This window comes from Hemiscyllium ocellatum, chromosome 19 (assembly GCF_020745735.1).
Source record: "Hemiscyllium ocellatum isolate sHemOce1 chromosome 19, sHemOce1.pat.X.cur, whole genome shotgun sequence".
NCBI classification, from domain to species: Eukaryota; Metazoa; Chordata; class Chondrichthyes; order Orectolobiformes; family Hemiscylliidae; genus Hemiscyllium; species Hemiscyllium ocellatum.
Genome location: NC_083419.1, coordinates 29,151,887 through 29,175,790, shown reverse-complemented (window position 1 = coordinate 29,175,790; position 23,904 = coordinate 29,151,887). Strand labels below are relative to the sequence as shown.

The 23,904-nt window shown below is 37.4% G+C and overlaps 1 protein-coding gene across 1 annotated transcript in view; it reads left to right on the top strand.

The window, feature by feature from the left end:
* ing3 (inhibitor of growth family, member 3) overlaps positions 1–23,532 on the top strand; it is a 34,238-nt gene extending 10,706 nt beyond the window's left edge. The window contains exons 6-12 of the mRNA XM_060839331.1: positions 9,658–9,729; positions 10,242–10,358; positions 14,768–14,931; positions 17,946–18,133; positions 21,520–21,706; positions 22,535–22,573; positions 22,782–23,532. Of these exons, the coding sequence (XP_060695314.1) occupies positions 9,658–9,729; positions 10,242–10,358; positions 14,768–14,931; positions 17,946–18,133; positions 21,520–21,706; positions 22,535–22,573; positions 22,782–22,898 (884 nt within the window). The 3' untranslated portion in view covers positions 22,899–23,532. The remainder of the gene's footprint in view (positions 1–9,657; positions 9,730–10,241; positions 10,359–14,767; positions 14,932–17,945; positions 18,134–21,519; positions 21,707–22,534; positions 22,574–22,781) is intronic.
* The last annotated feature ends 372 nt before the right edge of the window (positions 23,533–23,904 follow it).

Genomic DNA, 23,904 nt, shown 5'->3' with positions numbered 1-23,904 from the left:
TCAGTAAGGTGCAATTTTTATTAGTTTGATTTTATACAGATAATGTAACAGATAATGCCAGTTTCTTGGCAGATGCAGTTACAATATGTTTTTTCATATGCCTTAAAGTGTTAAACTGTAATTTTTCAACAGAAAGTGCCATGTTATGCTACGTTATTCTTGAAACCATTTTTACTCCATAATAAACTTTCCACCACAAGGAAGGTAAAATCCAGGCAGTTGGGTTCCTACTTTACTTGTAAATATTGCACCTTGATTATGTTCCTGGTATTGACTTCAAAAATTGGGAATTTTACTTGTGTTAATGCGGAGAGCTAACATGCGGAGTGTCCTGTCTACAGTCTGGTCTAAAGAAATGTGAACATGAAATAGGAGTAGAGGTAGGCCAGTTGGCTTGTCGAGCCTGCTGCACTGTTCAATAAGATCATGGCTAAAATTATAACTCCACATTTCCTCCAATGATAATGTTTGATCCCCTTTTTGTTATGAAGAATCTACTGCTGCCTTAAATAATTTTCAAATTATCTGTTTACAACATCTCTCGAGGAAGAGCATCCTTTCACGTCCCTCTGAGAAAGCATTTCACTTGATTTTTGTCCTAGATGGGAGGCCCCTTTTTTAAAAAGCTTAGACATGGGGAAACATTCTTTCCACATGTATCCTGTCAAGATGTCCCAGGATCTTATATATTTCAGTCAAATTTCCCCTTGTTGTTCGAAGTTCACATTGATATAAGCTTTGTGCGTCTAACAGTCCTTGTATGATAACTTGCCCATTCCAAGCATTAGTTTAGTAAGCTGTTCTCTGAACTGATTCCAAGGGAATCGTATCCTTCCTTAAATAAGGAAATCAATACTGTACATAGTACTGCAGATATGGTTTCACCAATGATCTGTGTAGTTAAAGCAGAACTTCCAGGTATTTGTTTTTAATTCATCTCATGATAATTGATTGCAATATTATTAGCTTTCCAAATTACATGCTATACCTGTATACTAACCTTCTGTGATTTATGTACAAGGACATCAGATTTCTCTTCATCTCAGAGCTCTGCAGTCTCTTACAGTTAAGAATAATTTGCTTTTCTTAATTCACCAAAATGGACAAGTTCACATTTCCTCACATTATATTCCATTTGCCAGATTTTTTTCCCCACTCACCTAAACCATCTGTATCCTTTTGTGCTTTCTTGTGTCCTCTCTGCAACTTATGAAGATAGTTTGTAACTTGCAGACTTTCCCATCAATCTTTGTCATCTGCAAATGTAGCAACCATACGTCCTGTCCCTACTATTTATATACAGCATATGATTTGGATGAAGAGAGTTGAAGTCCCAGCTCCAATCTTTATTGCACATCACTCCTTAGATCATGCCAACCAGAAATGAGCTATTCATGTATAAACAAGAGAGATCAAGAGAATCATTAGAAGAGTATAAAGGCAGGAAGCATACACTTCAGAGGGACATGAGATAGCTTTGGCAAATAGGGATACAGCGAATCCAAAGGGTTTTTATAAATACATTAAGGACAAAAAGGGTAACTAGGGAGAGAATAGGGACCCTCCGAGATCAGCAAGGCAGCCTATGCATGGAGGCGCAGGCAATGGGGGAGATACTAAACAAGTAAAGGATGTCTTGAAACGCATAAAAGTGGATAAATCCCCAGAACCTGATCAGTTGTTTCCTAGAACTATGTGGGAAGCTAGGGAAATGATAGCTGGGACCCTTGCTGAGATATTTATATCATAGATTGTCACAGGTGAGGTGCAGGAAGACTAGAGGTTGGCTAATGTGGTACCACTATTTAAGAAAGGTAAGGAAAAGCCAGGGAACTACAGACTGGTGAACCTGACTTTGGTGATGGGCAAGATGCTGGAGGGAATCCTGAGGGACAGGATTTTCATGTATTTGGAAAGGCAAGGACTGATTAGGACTAATCAATGTGGCTTTGTGCGTGGGAAATCATGTCTCATGAACTTGAGTTTTTTGAAGAAGGACCAAAGAGGATTGTTGAGGGAAGAGCAGTGGACATGATCGATCTGAACTTCAGTAAGGTGTTTGATAAAGGTTCCCCATGGGAGACTGGTTAGCAAGGTTAGACCTCATGGAATACAGGGATAACTAGCCATTTGGATACAGAACTAGCTCAAAGGTAGAAGACAGAGGTTGGCGGTGCACTGTTGCCTTTCAGATTGGAGGCCCATGACCAGTGGAGTGCCACAAGGATCGGTGCTGGGTCCACTATCCTTATATAAATGATTTAGATGTGAGTAAGTTTTGCAGATGACACCAAAACTGGAGATGTACTGGAAAGCCAAAAAGTTTATCTCCGAGTGCGATGGAATCTTGATCAGGTGGGCCAATAGGCTGAGGAGTGGCAGATGGAATTTAATTTTGATAAATGTGAGGTGCTGCTTTTTGGAAAAGCAAATCAGAGCAGGACTTATACACTTAATGGTAAGGTCCTGGGGAGTGTTTCTGAACAGAGACCTTGGAGTGCAGGTTCATAATTCCTTGAAAGTAGAGTCGCAGGTAAATAGTGAAGATGATGTTTGGTACGCTTTTCTCTATTGGTCAGAGTATTGAGTACGGGAGTTGGGAGATTATGTTCCAACTATACAGGACATTGGTTAGGCAACTGTTGGAATTCTGGTGTCCTTCCAATCGGAAAGATGTTGTGAAACTTGAAAGGGTTCAGAAAAGATTTACAAGGATGTTCCCAGGGTTGGGATCAACTAGGAGAAAATGAGGACTGCAGATGCTGGAGTACCAGAGTTGAAAAATGTGGTGCTGGAAAAACACAGCAGGCCAGCAGCATCTGAAGAGCAGGAGAATCGACGTTTCGGGCATAAACTCTTCTTCAGGGTTGGAGGATTTGAGCTACAGGGAGAGGCTGAATAGGCTGGGGCTGTATTCCCTGGAGAGTCAGAGGCTGAGGGGTGAACATATAGAGGTTTATAAAATCATGAGGGGCATGACTAGGATAAATAGACAAAAGTTTTTCCCTGGGATGGGAGAGTCTAGAACTCGAGGGCATAGGTTTAGGGTGAAAGGGGAAAGATATAAAAGGGACCTAAGAGGCAACTTTTTCCCGCAGAGGGTGTTGTATGAATGGAATGAGCTGCTAGAAGAAGTGGTGGAGGCTGCAGCATTTAAAAGGCACCTGGATAGGTGTATGAATAGGAAGGGTTTAGAGCAATATGGGCCAAATGCTGGCAAATGGTTATGGAATGAGCTGCCAGAGGGAGTGGTGGAGGCTGGTACAATTGCAACATTTAAGAGGCACTTGGATGGATATATGAATTGGAAGGGTTTGGAGGGATATGGGCTGGGTGCCGGCAGGTGGGACTAGATTGTGTTGGAATATCTGGTCAGCATGGACAGGTTGGACTGAAGGGTCTGTTTCCATGCTGTACATCTCTATGACTCTGAGTCTGGCTAGCTAACAGGAAACAATATTCTATCCATGCCAAAATTTTAACCCTACACGAGGAGCTCTTATTTTCTACAATAACCTTTGATGTGGCACTTGATCAAATGCCTTCTGATAATCTAAGAATAGCACATCGACCAATTCCTTTTAATCCATAGTATGGGTTATTTCTTCAAGAAACTGCAATAAGTTGGTTAAACTTGTATAAAACCATAAGACTGAAAGGTTTTAAGACACAAGAGCAGAAGTATGCCATTCAGCCCAATAAGGCTGCTGCATCTCAACTCCACTTTCGTGCCTTTTCCCCCTTACTCTCGATTCCCTTACTGATTTAAAAATGCATCTGTCTTGGCCTTGAAGCTGGGTCATTAAGTATATTCAGTGGCCTTCAGTGATAAAGAAGACCATTGATTAACAAACCTCAGAGGAAATTCCTTCTCATCTTCGTCTTATTCTGAAATGATGTCCTCTTGTCCTCGACTTTCCCACAAGGATAAACAACCTTTCTGCATCTACCCTGCCAAATCCTTTAAGAATTTGGTATTTTCAGAACAGTTTCCTCTCATTCTTTCTTATTCCAACAAGTACAGGCCCAATCTACTCAATCTCATTTTATAAGACAGTCTCTTCATACCTGATATTGGCTTAATGCACTTTCTTTGGATTGCCTCTAATGTCAGTGTATCTTTTCTTTTAATAACTGGTCCAAAACTGTTTACTTTGACTCTGCCCAATTACCTAAAATTTCTCCAGGTGCTGTGCTATACTTTTAATAATAGCTTTTAATTTCTTTTCTCTAAGAGATGGTAAGCTCGCTGACTGCAAGTTTCCTGCTTTCTGTTTCCCCTTTTTTTATTAAAGGAGTTGCATTCACTATATTTTCCAATCTGACGCAAGTGTCCCCAAATATATTTTGAAAAATTAAAACTAATGCATTAAGTATCTGCAACTGGTTTTAAGACCTTTTGGATGAAGTGTGTTAGGACTCTGGAGGTTTTCAACCCACTACTCCAATACCATGATGGAGGTAAGATCATTGCTGAAACATCTAAAGATGGTATGTCTGAGGATACAATCCTGAGAAACTCTTGCAGTGATGTTCTGTGGCGGTGTTAATTGGCCTCTGACAAGTGCAACTGTCTTCCTTTTGTGGTGAGTGTGATTCTACCCATTGGAGAATTTCCCCAATTTCTATTGACTTCTGTTTTGATCCCCTTGATGCCACACTCCATCAAATGCTATCTGATGTGAAGGGCAATCACCTTCCATTCCACTTGTTTTCAGCTCCGTTATCCATGCTTGGACCAACACTGTAATGAGATCTGGAATTGAGTGGGCTGGTTGACCCCAATTGAACATCGGTGAGGAGGTTATTGTTGAACATGTGCTATTTCATAGTTCTGATGATAGCAATTTCATGACTTCAACTGATAATTGACTGCAAAATGGAGGGATGTTTTCTTTTGTTCTTGGGACTCACTTGGGCAACTTTCTGCATTGCTTGGTCTATGTCAATGTTGTAGCTGTACTGGAGAGGCTTGGCTAGGGGCCCAGCTATTTAAGGAGCACAATCCTTCAGTACTATTGCTGGAATGTCGTGAATAGTTTTACAGTATCCAGTGTTTGCACCATTTCTTGATATTAATATGGATTGAATTGAATTGGCTGAAGACTGTTGTGAGTTCATGGAATGCCCTGCCAGTAGCAGTGGTGAACTCTCCTTCTTTATGGTCATTTAAGCGGGCATTGGATAGGCATTTGGAAGTTATTGGGCTAGTGTAGGTTAGGTAGGATTCGGTCGGCGCAACATCGAGGGCCGAAGGGCCTGTACTGCGCTGTATCTTTCTATGTTCTATGTTCTAAGACTGACATCAATGATGCTGCAGACCTCGAGAGCCAAATGAGATGGATCATCCACTTGGCACTTCTGGCTGAAGATGTTTGTCAAATGATTCAGTCTTCCTTTTGCACTATACTGAGCTTCCTCCATTATTGAAGTGGGGAATACTTGTAGAGTTTCCTCACCCTCCCCTGAATTGTTTTATTGTCATGTGCAATTGATCATTTATTAATGTATTTGGCAAATTAAATATTGTTTGAATATTTAAATTGAATAAGTTGACATTTAACCTTATTTATGGATGAGGTCTTTTTACTGTAATTTGTACATATTCCATCAGTATTCTATGATTTTGCACATGGAGAGTCAAGACTAAGTGTGCCTTTCTGATAAAGCAGAGTTGGAGAATGGCCAATAATGGCGGCACGGTGGCACAGTGGTTAGCACTGCTGCCTCACAGCGCCAGAGACCTGGGTTCAATTCCCACCTCAGGCGACTGACTGTGTGGAGTTTGCACATTCTCCCCGTGTCTGCGTGGGTTTCCTCCGGGTGCTCCGGTTTCCTCCCACAGTCCAAAGATGTGCGAGTCAGGTGAATTGGCCATGCTAAATTGCCCGTAGTGTTAGGTAAGGGGTAAATGTAGGGGTATGGGTGGGTTGCGCTTCGGCGGGTCGGTGTGGACTTGTTGGGCCGAAGGGCCTGTTTCCACACTGTAAGTAATCTAATCTAATCTAAAAAAATGGGACAAAGATAAAGCAGAGGAGATACAGGACATGGATGGTGGGGGAACGTGGAGATTCTCACTGATCTGTAATGACCTCCGGTCCACAAATGTCCCAATTTTGAAACTACTCTGTTTTTTGTATGCCTTAACCCTACTTCCGCCTACCTTTATAACCACCACTAAATCATATTTTTTGCAAGGTTTGTAGCTCAGGTTGAGGTTTAGGGTGTAGGTTTGTTCGTTGAGCTGTAGGTTTGATATCCAGACGTTTCATTACCTGGCTAGGTAACATCATCAGTGGCGACCTCCAAGTGAAGCGATACTGTTGTCTCCTGCTTTCTATTTATATCTTTCTCCTGGATGGGGTTTCTGGGGTTTGTGGTGATGTCATTTCCTGTTCATTTTCTGAGGGGTTGATAGATGGCATCTAGATCTATGTGTTTGTTTATGGCGTTGTGGTTGGAGTGCCAGGCCTTTAGGAATTCTCTGGCATGTCTTTGCTTAGCCTATCGCAGGATAGATGTGTTGCCCCAGTCGAAATGGTGGCATTTTTCATCTGTGTGTAGGGCTATGAGGGAGAGAGGGTCGTGTCTTTTTGTGGCTAGCTGATGTTCGTGTATCCTGGTGGCTAACTTTCTTCCTGTTTGTCCTACGTAGTGTTTGTGGCAGTCCTTGCATGGAATTTTGTAGATGACGTTGGTTTTGTCCATGGGTTGTACTGGGTCTTTTAAGTTTGTTAGTTTTTGTTTGAGAGTGTTGGTCGGTTTGTGTGCTACTAGGATTCCGAGGGGTCATAGAGTCTGGCTGTCATTTCTGAAACTTCTTTGATGCATGGTAAGGTGGTTAGGGTTTCTGGCTGTGTTTGGTCTGCTTGTCGTGGGACATCTATCAACCCCTCCGAAAACGAACAGGAATGACATCTCCACAAACCCCAGAAACCCCATCCAGGAGAAAGATATAAATAGAAGGCAGGAGACAACAGCTTCGCTTCACTTGGAGGTTGCCACTGATGATGTTACCTAGCCAGGTAATGAAACGTCTGGAAATCAAACCTACAGCTCAGCGAGCAAACCTACGCCCTAAACTAAGTCATATGATTTATGCCGTCCTGGTTATTAAATATGCTTGCATGCAATACCAGAAACACATTTAATGGAGTTGAGGGGTTTAGGGAAACACATTGAATGGGTGCAATGCTGACGTTGGGTTAGTGGATGGAGGGGAATTTGCTGCAAATTTACTCAGCAGGTGAAAATCAAGTTAGTGGAGTGATGTTAACTGGTAACAAAGTATCTGTTTACTCAACTTAGTGTCTGATAATTTTGGTAGCTTTTTGTGAGGCAGGGTTAATATATAATGTGTGTGGTGGTGAAACAATGTGCGTTGCTCATTATTAGGTTATGAAAGGAAGTACCTTGGAATTTTATTTAAAATAAAATAATTTATGGTTATTTGTTGGGTCAAGATCCTAGAGATACACAGCAAAAGTCCTCAATTGTGGCATTATTGTTATTTTAGTAAAATGTTATGTGAATAAAATTATATTTAATGCTCTATATTAAGACAGTACAAATCATAATTCTGTGTTCAGTTTAGCTTTTCTGTTTAAAGGTGTGTTAAAGCAAAACTGTGGAGTTTTATGGGTACTTGAAACAAAATGTCAGGATGCCTGTTGTTGCCAACCCCGCATACATTGCAGTAAATTTAGTAATCCACTCTGATTTTAATAGATGTTCTTTTTAAAAGGTACTTTTTTTGAGTTATTCCTACAACATTAAATTGAGCTGAAGCAGATTATTCTTGTTTTCAAAAGTACAGATTATGGCGCAACAACAGCAGTTGGGTAACAATTGATTCAATAGATTTGTATGACCAAAGGATATTATCAAGATATCAGTTTCTTTGCAAAGCTATTTTCATAGTTAATATTCTACCAATACTCTAGCCTTCCTGTTAGCATGCTGGCTTCCCACAGTGAAATATTAGACTATGTAGCCATATTAATTCCCACACTTTGTATTGAGAAGCATTTTCTTAACACCATGTGGTGTCACCCAGACTCTGTATTCTTGATGTGACTGAGGATTTTCATGGATCCCTGAACAAAGTAAAGATGTGGAGAAAAAAAAAATTCCCCTTTTCCATTGATCTGACAATGCAACCCAAATATTTGATTGCAAAAGAAAAAGGAGGATAAAGAGCATAGATATTGCAGATACCTCCTTGAGAAATGCTCAGAGGTTTTAAGGGTCTACTGAAATGTAGCATTGCTCAGTCCATTGGAGTAATTCAGAAGCCACACCGTCATTATTTAACGGATGGCAGCTTCAGTACTAATTGTAATACTTTTCCAAGAGTATCTTTGCATTCAATTAATAAGGAAAGTGGGGATTACCCAGAATAAATAGCATTCATGAGCCTGACCAATTATACTGGCTAACGGTTGAGGACAGTCATAGTCATACCGCACGAAAACTGACTATTTGATCCAACTCACTTGTGCTGACCAGGATACTCCTAAAAGGCTCTGTCTAGGTTCCTGTATGATAGATATGTGCAAATCTATAAATAGGTGACCTTAATATTACATTGCAAATGGCAAAGCTTGATGCTGAGAAAGAAATAAAATTGTTTAGTTTGTAATTCAACAAATACCAAAGATTCTTAGCATATATCCTGTATGTAGGATGGAGTATAAATAATGCAGTAGACGTTTTAGATTAGATTAGACTTACAGTGTGGAAACAGGCCCTTCGGCCCAACAAGTCCACACCGACCCGCCGAAGCGCAACCCACCCATACCCTTACATTTACCCCTTACCTAACACTACGGGCAATTTAGCATGGCCAATTCACCTGACCCGCACATCTTTGTGACTGTGGGAGGAAACCGGAGCACCCGGAGGAAACCCACGCAGACACGGGGAGAAAGTGCAAACTCCACACAGTCAGTCGCCTGAGTCGGGAATTGAACCCGGGTCTCTGGTGCTGTGAGGCAGCAGTGCTAACCACTGTGCCACCGTGCCGCCCTTATTATTGTTTTGATCACATGCTTAAATGTCTCTTATAGCAATAGCAATTAATTTTTAAAGTGAATCTAGCAAAATTACTTTACAAAGCCCGAGTGAAGAGGACTAATTCTAGTACAAAAGTTTGCACACTGTTTCTGACTGACTTTGGTTAATTAGGAGTCTGATATATGGTGAAGAGTGGCACACTTATTTAAAAATAAGTTATTGAGAAATAGTTAAAAGTAGAATTTATATTTATCTATGCATTCACCCTATTACATGTATCCTATGCATTTGTCAAGAATCTCATTTTAGAGACAGTGTGTTAGCTGTACCACTAAAATTAACTGGGTAGCACTGTGGCTAATCATCGTAGAATGCTGATAACAAATAGAGAATTCTGGAGAAACATAGCTGATTTAGCAGTATCTGTGGAGAGAGAAACAAAGTTTATGTTTTGAGTATGGTATAACTTTTCTTCAAAACTATCTTTTTGACACTGTTGCAGCTAGGAACCCATACCCTGTACTAGTTTTCAGCAGTTTTCTGGAGCTGAGTGGAAAGAATCTTAGCTTCCATGATTGGTTATTTATAGTTTTTTTTTAAAAATCAAATAAATGGCTGATTTTTGCCTTGTTTTTATTTCAGGATCTTTGGAGCTGGACAATCCACCTCAGCCAGTTAATAACCACCACGCTCACTCTCACACGCCAATAGAAAGTAGGTACCATGTCACGTGCTTTACAAGTTGTTTTGGTTAGGTTGACTCAGTGTTCCTTGGACACATTAGTAAGACTCTTTTTTTTTAAATGTAATTATTATTGTTTTGATCACATGCTTAGACTAATTAGCTTTTATGTAGCCTAGAAATGTTGAATGCAGATACTGATTGGCTCAGTAGAAAAGTGTTCCTTTCCCAAGGAGTTAACATGTGTTATCTTATTTCATTTTTTAAAAAATGTTTGCCATCCACGCACATAATAGTGGGAAAGATCACCAAGATTTAGTGGAACATTGCAGTTAATGTGTCATATCAGTGTTTCATTATTCACCATTGGCACTAATCACACTGATATCTAATACTAGTACTCAGCTACTCCAGCATTTTCTTGATCCAGAAAGTAATTTCTTGAAGCTGATGCTAAATCAGTTATTGTTACGTAAATTTTAAAAATGTGGAAAATAAGGTGCATGTATTCTAATCTGTATTCAATTTATTGTTATTTTTCCAGAACGGAAATATAATCCATCTAGCCACCATACTACAGATCATATTCCCGAGAAGAAATTCAAGTCAGAAGCTCTTTTGTCTACCCTTACATCAGATGCCTCAAAAGAAAATACGCCAGGTAATTTGAATTCCTTGGCAACTAAAACTATGACATAATTTTACTACAGCAACACATACTTATATAGTGTCTATAATATATTAAGATGTACTAAAAAGCTTCACAGATAATTCAAAACAAATAATGACTTCAAGTTGTATACAGATTAAATCGCATGGTCAAAAACGTAGTCAAAAAGGTATGTTGTAAGGAGTGTCTTATAAGAAGAAAGTGACATGGAAAAGCACTGCAGGAGAATTGCAGGGGTTGGGGCCAATACAACAAAGGCATAGTCACCACTGATAGAGCAGTTAAAATTGGAAATGTACAGGATGTCAGAATTAGAGGAGTGTAGATGCCTATGAGGAAATAGAGGTAGAAAGGGGCAGGACAAAGGAGAAATTTATATACCAGGATGATAATTTTACAGACAAGGTGTTGCTTGACTGGGAGCTATTAGGCAGCAAGCACAATGGAACTTCTTACAAGTTAAGACCGAGGCAGCAAAATTTTGGATGACCTTGAATTTACAGATAATTGAATATGGAGGGCTAGCCAAGAATGCGTTAAGATTTAATGCAGATTTAAGAGGAATGGGAGTTATAGCAACAGATGAGTTGAGCCAGGGCAATGTCATGTGATATTATAGTGTAAATAGAGCACATGTCTCTGCATTTTATCTACAGGCTCCATTATTTGCAAGGCCTACCTAGCCATGAAAGTCTAGTGGGTGTGCTTCCATGCCTAGAAGATTCTGTTAATGAATGTATATTACCTTAGCCACAGCCAGTATGCATTCAGCCTGTTGCAGTCAGGCAAGCACACGTCTTTGGCAGGAATCAAAGACTGGCTACTAGATGACAGGATATGCTCATAGTACCGTTTATTTATGATTCCCTTGATCATTTATACATCATGTATCTACAGTGAGAGTCAAGCACCAACCAGAAAAGACATGAAGCAAAAGTCTGACACAAATAAAGAGGGTATTATTCATTACAGTCCTTGCTTCTACCCTGAAATATTAACATCATTATAATTGCACAACTAGCACAACTTTATAACTACAAAGCTGATTTTTTAAATTAAATGCTTTCATTTTACTAAGGAGATTTTATAGCATTGAGATTGCAACATTTTAAAATACCACCCCACAACGTTTATTTTAAAAATTGTCTGCAATATTCCCAATGTTAATAGAAACTTAAACTTTCCAGATTCAGATCCAAATCCATATTTTCACCAATAAAGACCATTCATTTTACCCTACCTGTACACAAATATTTCTATATATCTGTAAACTTTCAAGTTTCCTTGAAATCTGTCAATTAATTTTAAGATGTATTTTTTACAATAGACTAATAGGTAGGTCTGAAAATATTATCTCCTCCAACCTTCATTGGCATGAGTAATAGTGATTCCCACTGCCTGGATAGTTCTGGGGGAGTAACTCATGAACAGTTAAATACAGTGATTGACTAATGAGGTTTGTAGGTTTAGGTGTCTAGCTCTTTAAAGTACATTGTACAGGTGCAGTAAATAGTCAAGAAGTCTAATGGAATGCTGGTCTTCATTTCTAGAGGACTGGAGGATAGAAATGCAGATGTTACGCTGCAGTTGTAAAACAAAATCCTACTTAGGCCCCCACCTAGGGTATTATGATCAGATCTGGCCCCCACATTTTTTATTAAAGAAGAATGTTTCCTCCCTGGAGAGAGTTCAACACAGGTTTACAAGGATAATATCTGGATTTCAGGGGTTAAGGTATGAGGAGAGATTAGACAAAGTATCCCTGTATTCCCTAGAATTTAGATGGTTAAGAGGTGATCTGATTGAGGGTCTTCAGGATATTGATGAGAAAAGACAAGGTAGATGAAGATTAACTATTTCCGCAGGTTGGTGATTCTAGAACAAATGGGCATTGTCTAAGAATTAGGGCCAGGCCATTCAAGAGAGCTATTGGGAAGCACTTCTACATGCAAAGAGTAATCAAGGTTTGGGATTCTCTTCCTCCAATTGTGATCAAGGCTAATTAAATTGTTAAATTTAAATCTGAGATAACAAAGTTTTACTAAGCAAGTGTGTCAAGAGATATGAATCCAAGGCAAGTGTATGGAGTTAGGCTAAAGTCAAAACATGTGGTGCTGGAAAAGTACAGCCGGTCAGGATCTGAGGAGCAGGATGAAGAGCTTATGCTCGAAACATCGACCCTCCTGCTCTTTAAATGCTGTCTGAGGGCTGTGCTTTTCCAGCACCACACATTTTGACTCTGATACCCAGCATCTGCAGTCTTCAATGTCTCCCAATATGATCAGCCATGATCATATTGAATGGCAGAGAAGGCTCGAGGGGCTGAATGGCCGACTCCTGTTTTGATGTTCTTAACATGTCTCCAGATTTGTGATAGTGTGCTGTTTAGGTAAAAACAAGGACTGCAGATGCTGGAAACCAGATTCCACATTAGAGTGGTGCTAGAAAATCACAGCAGTTCAGGCAGCATCCGAGGAGCAGGAAAATCAACGTTTTGGGCAAAAGCCCTTCATCAGGAAGGCTAGTGTGCTGTTTCCTTGTTGTGTAGTCCTTGCATCTAGGCCTTTGGAGGCTAGCTCGGCAAGAGGAGGATGGGAGAACAACTTCTGTCAAAAAGCATTCCTTAAGCAATTACTCATTCAGAGTTGCCTGAGATGCCTCTGTTTGAAACAGAACTATCTATTATGAATCAACTTGTGTGGTGTAATTTAAACTTCAGTACTATACAATACTTGAAATTTGTTAATCTTAGCTTTTCCATGTCCCTGTTCAATTAGATGCAAATTGATATTTGTTTGGTAGAAGATTGCAAGTGTTAAGTTCTTATTCAATGAATGTGAAAATAGAAATTAAGTTAAATAAAATCATACTGATATGCCATTGAGATTAGATTTCTGGACTATACTACAAATGTGATCAGCAAGTTTGATTAGAATAAGTGAATTCCAAATCCTTCAATTAATGATATTTCCATACAATAGCCACATTTATTATGGCATACAACTTATGGAGACGAAAAGGATAATACAGCTAACATTTTATTAACAGGCAGCTATGGGACCAGGAGTGTGCCAGTTGATCAAATAGTCCGGTTGATCAAGAGATCAGTGTAATCAATGTATAAACACACTAAGTATTAGAAAAACAGTGCAGGAGATCTATACATAACTGTACTTTATTTACAGCACAAATCACTAAAATAATTTTGTAACTTTGTTTTAAAAGAAATTTACCAGCAGAGATCTTTCTCAATTGCACCCTCAACTGACTATTGGGCATTGCAGAGATTGCAATAATGCAATAAACTTCCAGTATTTGAGGTATATAATGTTTACCCATTTATCAAGGGTGCCAGTTCATAAGGTGTCAATTCAGACGTTTTCTGTATTAAAATAATAAAACTCTACTAGCCGTACCACTGAGTATGGCTAATTGTCAAAATGATTGATAATCCTTTATGCTGTACATGTGTTAGTTCATTAACTTAATGGATACCGAAACTGAAGTGAACTGTTCAATTTATGTGATCTTTGAATTGGAATTCCTAAATTTGCAAAATAAGTAAGAAATCCTTTTACACATTTCCATGCCTTTGGAAAACAACGTTATTGCGCTCAATAACTCTTGTGATTTATTTTACTAAAGTAAAGAAATGATTGAATTCAAAGCTGAGATGCAGTACAATGAGTCCTTGGTACACAAGAAAGTTATTTGCCCAGATGTTTATTTTAGCTTATGCTGCACACAAGCCTCCTCCCACTTTTGTTCACCTGATCCTATTAGCATATCTTTCTATTAATTTCTTCCACATGTCCTTAGCTAAATACCCTTAATTGTATCTGTTTTTTGCTTCAGCTGCTCCTTGCATATTCTTAATACACTTGGAAGCATTTCTCCTGAATCACATTTGGTAATATTTTAGGAGATTAAAATGTGTTGATGGTGCTGATCTTCAGTTTGGAAGTTTCTGTCGATTCACAAATTTCTCAGAGGTTGCATTCTTTTTGGTTGTGGGTGGGGAAAAGGAACTTCTACAGCATAGCCTCTGGAGGAACATTGTAATAATGACAGCAACGTCTAGGTTTTCGTAGTATTCTGTGCAGATTTATGAAGTTGCTGTTACTTTCAGTGGACACTGAAAGTTTCACATCATTTCACTGCAAAATCCTAACAATGGAATGTTTCCAATGTTAATGGACACTTGAGCCAAATTTACTGTCCGATGGGATGAAAATTGAGTCAGTCAGTTCAATGGAAGAAGAATTTATGAAGTATAGAGAAACTGGGTTATCACATGATATGATACATCATGTGGTTACTTTTAAATAGAAAATAATTGTTAATTGATTAAATGTGTCTGACGTTTTACCGATTGAAATTTTTCTTTTGATCTTTTTCAGGATGCCGTAATAGTAATTTAACATCGACTTCTAACAGTGTCTACAATATTAATTCATCACAGCCTCTCAGTTCATATAATCTTACCTCATTAACTCCAGGAGCAGGTCCTGGAGCTGCAGCTATTACAATGGCAGCTGCCCAAGCTGTTCAAGCAACAGCACAGGTAATTTACATAATAGAAATATTAACTGGTTTGGTTTTAAAGATTCCAGCACTCATTTCATCCCAGATTATCTGAGTAGATTGCTATATCAGATAAGTGGTGCATGTTCTGGCTAATATTTATCCTTCAATCAGAGTCTCAAAAATGGAAATTGCTTGAAAAAGCTAGCAGGTCTGGCAGCATCTGTGGAGAAAAAACAGTGTTACGTTTTGAGTCCAGTGATCCTTCTTCAGAACTGATGCTGAACATTAACTGGACATTAGCTCTCTTTTCTCTCCACAAATGCTGCCAGACCTGCTAGGTTTTTTCCAGCAGTTTCTGTTTGATTTCCAACATCTGTAGTTCTTTGGGTTTTTTTTTTCACCAAAGTAGATTATTTGGTCGTTGTAACGCTGTTTGTGAGACCTTGCAGTGTACAAATAGGCTGCTGCAATATTACACCCCTATCTTGACTATGGAGAAATGGTGACATAGTGATAATGGCACTGAACTTGCAAGCCAGAGGTCCAAGCTAACCCTCTGGGGACATGGGTTAGCACCAAGGTAGTTTGGTAAATTCATTTAATATAAAAATTCTGGAATATAAAGCTGGTATTAGTAATGGTGACTATGAAGCTATTATCAATTATCATACAGAAAAGGTTCCAAACTAAGTGGGGGTGTCGCAAACAAATTTGACCCCAAATATCTCTAAAAAGTCGAGGAAAATTTAATTCCCATTGATGGAAAGTTGCCCCTGTTAGTAGAATAGATGGGCTGCAACTGGAGTTAGGGAAAGAGCGAGATTATATGGAAGGGTAGGAGTATTAAGGAGGAGTGGAGGCATAGAAACAGTCTTCAAGGGGCTGGATAGATAAGAAGTGGCTACAGATGGGGTGTGGGTTGGAAAACAAGTCTCCATGGTGTAAGAAAGAAGTTGCAATGAAGGATAGGGGAATGAAAAAGATAGGGGGAAGAGGTTCGGGAAGGAGGGAAGAAAGAGGCTGCATTAGAATGGGTGGAGAGTGAGATGCTGTAAGATGGGAAATGGGGCAAGAGTTGAGATGCTAGGGGGTAATAGCGAGTGAGGTTGCAAGAGACAGAGAAGAGGCAGATTACAGGAAGGGAAAGCAATTCTGCAAAGGAAAGAACAGTTTAAAAGCTGTCAACAAAGATGTTCTGCGCTAACCAGGAGCCAGAAAATCTCCAAATTACTTGGCTATAGTGAATATGGAATCTTCAGCTCAAAGCTAACTATGTTCATGAGTTACCACCTGGAGGAAATATTGCAATAACGTCAGTCGTTGAATTTAAATCTGAGATGCAGTAAAAATAGTAGTTAACTGCCCAGTTAAAATCTTTGTTTTGTGCGTATGCGATGGTGACACATTTGCTGTGAACTCACCAGTCTATGGAATGTGTGTTTAAGGTGGTGTTTTTTTTGTGTAGAAGTGCATGTGTATCGTTACAACCGGTTCTGCTATAATGCTTGTTTCTTCAACACGAATTAGTTCAGCGCAGTTGAAGAATTTAGATTGTTATTTGCAGAATGTGAACTTTCCTTACTTGTATCGGAAATAACACAATTCTGGCCCCATTAGTTTAAATGGCATGGCTAACGCATGAATTTCTTGTATTGCGGGATTGCATAAGAACGGAACTATCGCATTCTATCAGAAATGACTATACTTGAAAATAAATGTTTGCTGAATTATGCCTATTGTCTTATGCTAATTTAAGTAGTGTCTAGGAATTTTTTTTGTTGTGTTTTGATTTAAAATTTGAGGTAGCATTGGTAATTATTGAGGTTATTGAAGAAGTATTGTAATTCAACTTTTGTGTGAGACCAGATTTCCCCATACATCAACAAAAATACAGAAAAGGTATTGTTATTACCCAATAAATTGCCCAATAAGTTAGTGAGAATGATAAAGAAGTCCCTGAAAACCAAAATGTAGATCCAAAAATTAAAATGTACTACCCAAGAAAGCATCAGAAAGCGCTCTTAAGGTAGGGTAATGGGATTTCTGCCTTGGCAAAATTCAATCCAATTCACTAATGGGAAAAAATCTGATCTTTGTCTGACAGCCATGTGACTATAGATCCATACCAATATCCTCAGAAGTAGCCTAACAAGCCAGTTAGTTCAAGGACAATTAACAATGGGCAGCAAATATGGGCCTTGGCAGGAATGCTCACATCCTATGGAAGAATAGAGAATGCATTTCAAATGTCCTTAATTGGCTGTTTAGAGCAGTTTTAATGTGAAATTGCTGTATAAATTTGAATATTTTTATTACATAAATAAAATGTCATTAACAAAGATACCAGTAATGTGCAGTTAGATTGACATACAGTAATTACGATGCCATCGATGCTTCTATAATTTTGTCTGCCAGATAATCTTAACATATTCACATCAATCGAGTTAATAAATAGACAATACGTGCAGGAGTAGGCCATTCTGCCGTTCGAGCCTGCACCACCATTCAATATGATCATGGCTGATCATACTTGGTCATGCATTTTAATTCTGAATCAGCTGAAAGTTTCAGAAGTTTTCACAACAATTAATTGTGTACAGTAATGTAACTACTCAAATATTGTAAATAGCTGTAAAAAATTTAGGGGTGATTTAGGAATGTAGTTTTTTTGAACTGCTTGATAATTCATTATTTTAATACTACTTAGGGAAGAATTACTTAAAAATGGATTACAAAAAATTATAATAATTCCACAGGATGTCCATATTTAATTCTTTAATTGAGAGCATCAACGTTAGCTTTAGTCTTGCAAATTGTCTGTTCCACATTACAAAATAGAATCTTAGACCAAGTATTATATTACCGATAATTGGCAAATGTGATTATTAATTTGTTATTATATCATAATCTCTGAAGTACTTTTAACATTTTATTGTTACAAATATTGGTAAGTAGAGAAGATTTCTTCTTAAAAAAAGTTAAAATTTTGTGATGCACTTTAAAATACAATGCTGAATTGTAAAGAATTTACTTCTCTTTTTGATGTGCAAGATGAAGGAAGGGCGAAGGACATCTACTATAAAGGCCACTTATGAAGCATTTAAAAACAATGACTTCCAACTTGCACGAGAGTTCTCTATCTCAAGGGAATCTACAGGATATTCCTCAACACTAGCATCCACCCTGACACAAACATTATCAACATCAGCCACAGATTCACGCAGCGGTCGAAAAAATAAGTAAGTGTTATTTAAGTGTTCCTTAACTGCTATTAAGGAATTCACAAATTTTTGCTTTTTATCTGGTCTTAGTGTGTGTTTCATGTCTTAAAACAATTTATATCATCAATGTCAAAACAAAGCTTTTTTTAAAAATATAATTTTATTGGAAAAATAGTTTGTTTTAATATTACAATAAAGTACAAAACAATACAATTCAAAACAATACTAAAAACACAAGTTTAAAAAAAACCCAACCCACCCTCATGTACAAATGTATAAACATAATTAGAAATATACAGAATAAAAAAATCCAAACTGGCTATTTAACTCAATAAATAATAACCAACAACAAACTATAAATAATAATAACTCAGCCCAACCAAACAAAACACATACGTTCACAGTTCCTCCTCTCTGGATATTGAACTTGTAAAATACAGTCGTTGCAGCTATACAAAAGTCCTTGTTAGTGTGGCAGATAAATCTGTGTCCAGGTTTTTCAAAAGGGCTGCCATATCTTATTCTCGGTTTTATGGTGTACCATACTTGTGAGAAAATCCAAGGGAATATGCTCTATAACAATCTTCAGCCAGCCCGAAAGGCCCGGGGGTATTCGGGTATCCAACCTAGCAAGATATTCCTCCTTGCTTAGAATGTGAGAATATTGACAAGTTTTTTCTTATGTGTGTCTGCAGGGAATACAGTGAGCAGGCCTAGAAAAAAACAAACCATTTTAATAGCTAAATATATTTGCCACAGAAGTTTGTTCCTCTTCATAATGGCCAACACATTTTGATTGGGTGTGTTTACACTAGTAGTTCAGTAAAATGTTAATCCAAATTTAGGACCTGACTTTGGGATTAAATTCTCTGGGCAGATTTAATGTAGGCACTCAGGGTCGCACGTGTCATCTAGAGAGCAGGACCTGCTTTCTTTCAGGAAGGTCAGCTGTATTAGTTGAGTGTCAGCCAGAAATGGGCTTTTCTCAAGAGCAAAGACCTGGACATGGAAGTCCTGCTTGCTGAGATTTGCCAGCTAGTCATTAGACCTAGGATTGCCAAAGGGTCCAGGCTGATGAGGGGCTTTGATGGAAGGGAGTAGTTAACCAGCCACTGAGTGCCTTTCAAAATCACTCCATACCCAGAACACTCAAGTTTGCTTTTCAGGATTCATGCAATGCTGTGTTTCCTTTCCATGATGGGTGGATACGATCATTGACATGAAGAGGACAGTAGTTCCCCACCAAAGGCGCTTAATTTCTGATGAGGCAGGAAGCCCTTTGACAAATCAATCTACTACAGTCATATACAGAGTAGAAAGGCAGTGAGCTTGCCAGCTTCCTACTCAATTAAAATGCCTGTGGTCACCAAATATGGCACAGGGACAGCATTAAATTTCCCCGTCTTAATCTGTTTCTGGTCCACTTTGTTGTCAGGCCCTGACTGAAATTTTAGGTTATATGTGCATTTTTACTTATGTTATTAGAAAATCATTTGTACCAAGATTGCAGTAAATGAAAATTCATTCATAGCATCTGAATGGTTGTTTTCACTCCAGCAAACAAACAGTGGTTATCAAATCATATTAAAAGTTGTAACTCGTAACTTAACTGATTTGTAGCCATTCTAAAATAACTGTTTTGTACTGATTAAATCTTCTGTGTGTTGAGAAGGAATGGAAAGTAACTTGGTTCATTCAAGTTTCAGGATTGGACCAAGTATATCTTTTCAAAATTTTTTTTTGTCAATTTCTTGCAAGAAAGAAAAGAGTTTTATATTTGATGGATAAAGTACTCAACTGTTTTTCTAGCTAGAGAAAATAATGTCTTACCAAAACTTTTTGTCTTCTCTGTACTTCCCTTTTAATTTCTCCAAGACAGTGTTTTGTCCAATCCATCTTCTTCAAGCCCTTTTCTCCTGCAGTATAAATTGTCATGCTTGTTTGAAGTTTTGGTTTTCTTTCATTTGAAACAATAAGTGCAAAATGGAAAGCTTCCACCTTTTGAGCGGCCTTTAAGTTCATAGAGTCCTACAGCACGGAGACAGGCCCTTCAGCCAATACTGGTCCATGTTGACCAATGAGTTCTGAAATTCAGGTGGCTTATTCTCTCAAGGTTTTCCATACCGTGATAAATTTCTTTATGTAATGTCACTGATTATGTCAAAATATTGTATTAGTGCAATACATAAATTTGCAGATCTTTTGAACAGAGGCACTTTCTGCAGGAATTGCATTATCAATTACATTCGTACTGATATAATTTATATATACTCGTGGAGATTAAAGTACCAGTTTTAAGTTTGTTGAATTTATTTGCAGAGTCATCAAAAAGATTTGAGAAAGAATGTTTTTAATATGTCAGTTGTGACGTCAGTTTTCTTCATTTGATTTTGTTTGTTTACTGCTGTCTTAATTTAAATGGGTTTCTCCAAGTGTTTCTAATATTTATAAATTCTGTTCATAAATCGTCTGTTTAAAATTTTTGTTTCTACAATTTTGTTATGTGAACAACTGAAATATCTAAAAGATGCAAATGGGTACACAACAGAAGAGATTATTGCAATTTAAGGAGTTCTCTTTATTACCTCAATGTTTGAAATAGTATGTATGAAACAATCATTTATTTTGATGTTAGCATTGATATTATTCCTGGTCTGTTTATTATCTTAAAAATGATTTTCTCCTCACTATGATTCTACAAGAATGGAGTTGGATATATTTGAAAAGGAGTAAGTAATAAGATACAGGAAAATAAAATTAGAGTAACTAGAATGATTTACTGGTCTGAAAAATACAAAGTGTACAACCAAACTGAAAGACCCAAAACTGATGTTAAATTGAACCTCTAGCTTTGTTAAAATTACTTGGACAAACTAGCAACGTCTGTCGCTCCACTAAAACTAAGAAATAATATAGCCCATTTGAATAATTATGGGTGTGATTCAATGATTGTGGGGGTAATAATCCATAATAATTTTAGTATTAAGTATTGAATTGCAGAATCAGAAATAATAATTGCAATACATAAGAAATCTGTGTGTATGGTGAACAACCTGAGCAGAGACATGAATTTGTTGAGCTTACTTTTGATGAATACAATTTGATAAGCATATTTAAGTACACATTACATTAATGTCTGAGATCCAAGTTATAGCTGCATATAGGAGTATTATACAGTCTATTCATTATCACATCATTGTGTAAAACCAGGAAGATTTGATACTTAAAATGCTGGTAGTGGTCACTAATATTAGCTTTGGTCTACTTATGCTCTCCTGTCAATTGCTATGAAAGTTCTTTTTACTTATATTGTCGTTCTCTATTAATAAAATGTGAACTATCCAGATGTCTATAATTTAGCCCAAATGCTAAGGTTTATACATCCACTTTTTTGTTTTTTGCAGAAATAGCAACAAGTCCTCAAATCACCAGTCCTCCTCATCATCTTCATCGTCATCTTCCTCCTCCTCTTCATCTGTAGTAGCGCAGGAGATTCCTCAGCAGACCCCAGCTTTATCGGAGTCTGATTCCAATAACCAAGTGGATTGGGCATATGATCCTAATGAGCCTCGTTATTGTATCTGCAATCAGGTGAGTTTGGAATAAAGATGCTGAATGCAGAGCATATTTCATGTTATTTTTGCTATTTTTATTTTTGCATGCTTCAAACAATATATACAGATTTCCAAGAGATGTATATAGTCATGTGAGAACTATTGTTAGAAATTTACCTTTAGATTTTCAGCACAGACTCTAAAGATTATGAATTCACGTTATTTGCAGAATGTATAGTTTGAAACAAATTAACTTGTAATTGATTTTAAAATGTAGCAGATACTGAAAATGAAAATATGGCTGACACGATGCCCCTTCAGTGTATGTAACATGCAGTGCCTGGCACATAAATGGATAAAAACTCCTTGTTGGACAAAATATGTCAATTTCAAACCTCTAGAAATTTAATTTTGTTGAAAAAAATCAAATTTAGTATTTCCTTGTATTAGAAATAGATGTGAAAATCCAAAATCAAATCCCAATTCCAAAAGAACTGGGGAAATTTTAACTTTACATCAGACACTAATATAAATATCTCCGAGTTTAGTTATGAAAGCTGCTGAGTAGCTGAAAAACTAATGAGTAATGTATATTTGGCATGGCATGAGAAATTATAACAATGTTGTAATCATAGATGGCCAGAAATGCAGCTGGACAAATGGTAAATCATACATTTTAACCAGGTTGCAATTGGTTTTAAAATACCACGATGCCATAAGAACCTAGCATGAAAAGTTGGATTGATGTCACTTCCCAGTATGCATTGTCAGTCCCAGCTTAATGATAACAATAGTTGAATAGTCCACGATTAGCTCACTTAGCATAAAAGCAAGGCTGAAAATGTGTGTTTTTCTTCATTTTCAGGTGTCATATGGTGAAATGGTAGGGTGTGATAATCAAGATGTAAGTATTTTACATTATCTAATGTTAGAACCACTGCAAACTATAAAACTTGGTTGTCAACTACAGTAAGAAATAAGTGAAAGATGACACTATTAATGGTGACTGATTTGCATTTGATGCATTAACATAGCCATATTAAATTTCATTTTAATGGTAAAGTTAAACTGGATTATGAAGCTTCTAACAACAATTAATTTTCTTTTTAAAGTGCCCCATCGAGTGGTTCCACTATGGATGTGTTGGACTGACAGAAGCTCCAAAAGGAAAATGGTACTGTCCACAATGCACAGCAGCAATGAAAAGGCGTGGCAGTCGCCACAAATGATCCCCAAAAGCAGAGGAATTAGTTAGACTGGTGCTTTGTCCGAACATGCAAACTTTAAATAGAACATTGAATGAGAGCAACGTCAGCTGCAATAAGTGACATTTTGCAGTGCACTTATTTATGTTCCTATTTGAGAATATACGGCTTATTGATGAAACTTGGATTTTGCATTTTTTTTGTGTAAAACACCAGATGACTATCTATCTTTATTCAAATATTCTCATAATAAACAATCTAACTGAAGCAAAAAAAACTAAATATATAATCAATATTTGTTTAAAGATGCTTTACTTTTGTGTTTAATTATTACTTCTGTGAAACTTAAAAGTTCAGCTGGCTGAAGTAAAATGCAATATTGGCAATAAATCTTATAGAGCTGGCAAAGATAGTGTCCTCCTGATACCTGAACAAACATTTCTATATCTCGTGAATGCCAGTTTTCCATTAGTGTTCAATGTTTTGGTGCAGCACGTTTGATATAAATGATATAAGAATAAAGTTATCAGTATGTCTTTGATACAAATTGAAAAATGTTATGACTTGTGTATGTGGAAATGCATTTTTTTTTCCATTTGTATTAGATATGACATTAGTGTTTAACCAGTAAAACCCTTTATGATCGGTCAAGTGTGATTTCATTATTTTAGTGTCTGAAATGCAGTTCAATTATAGTTGCAATTTAACTCAACTGTTAACTGGAGTAAATCTTTTGTTTTTGCTTATGCGTCTCTATTGTAAAGTAATTGTGCAGAGAAAAAAAATTACATGCTGCACAGCAGTGACTGGACCTCAAAAATATTTAGTTCACTATGAAGTGCTTTGGGATGTCCTAAGGCCATTAACGATGTTATATAAATATAAGTCTCTTTTATAGAATACTGTTGGCGCAATCTGATAATTGTGTTAAAGTTACCACACTAATCTGTTCTTTTTCTTTCCCACTTGCATATGCAGACTAGATTAAACTTGTAACATTTTGTAAAATTGCAGCTTTATATCACCTGAA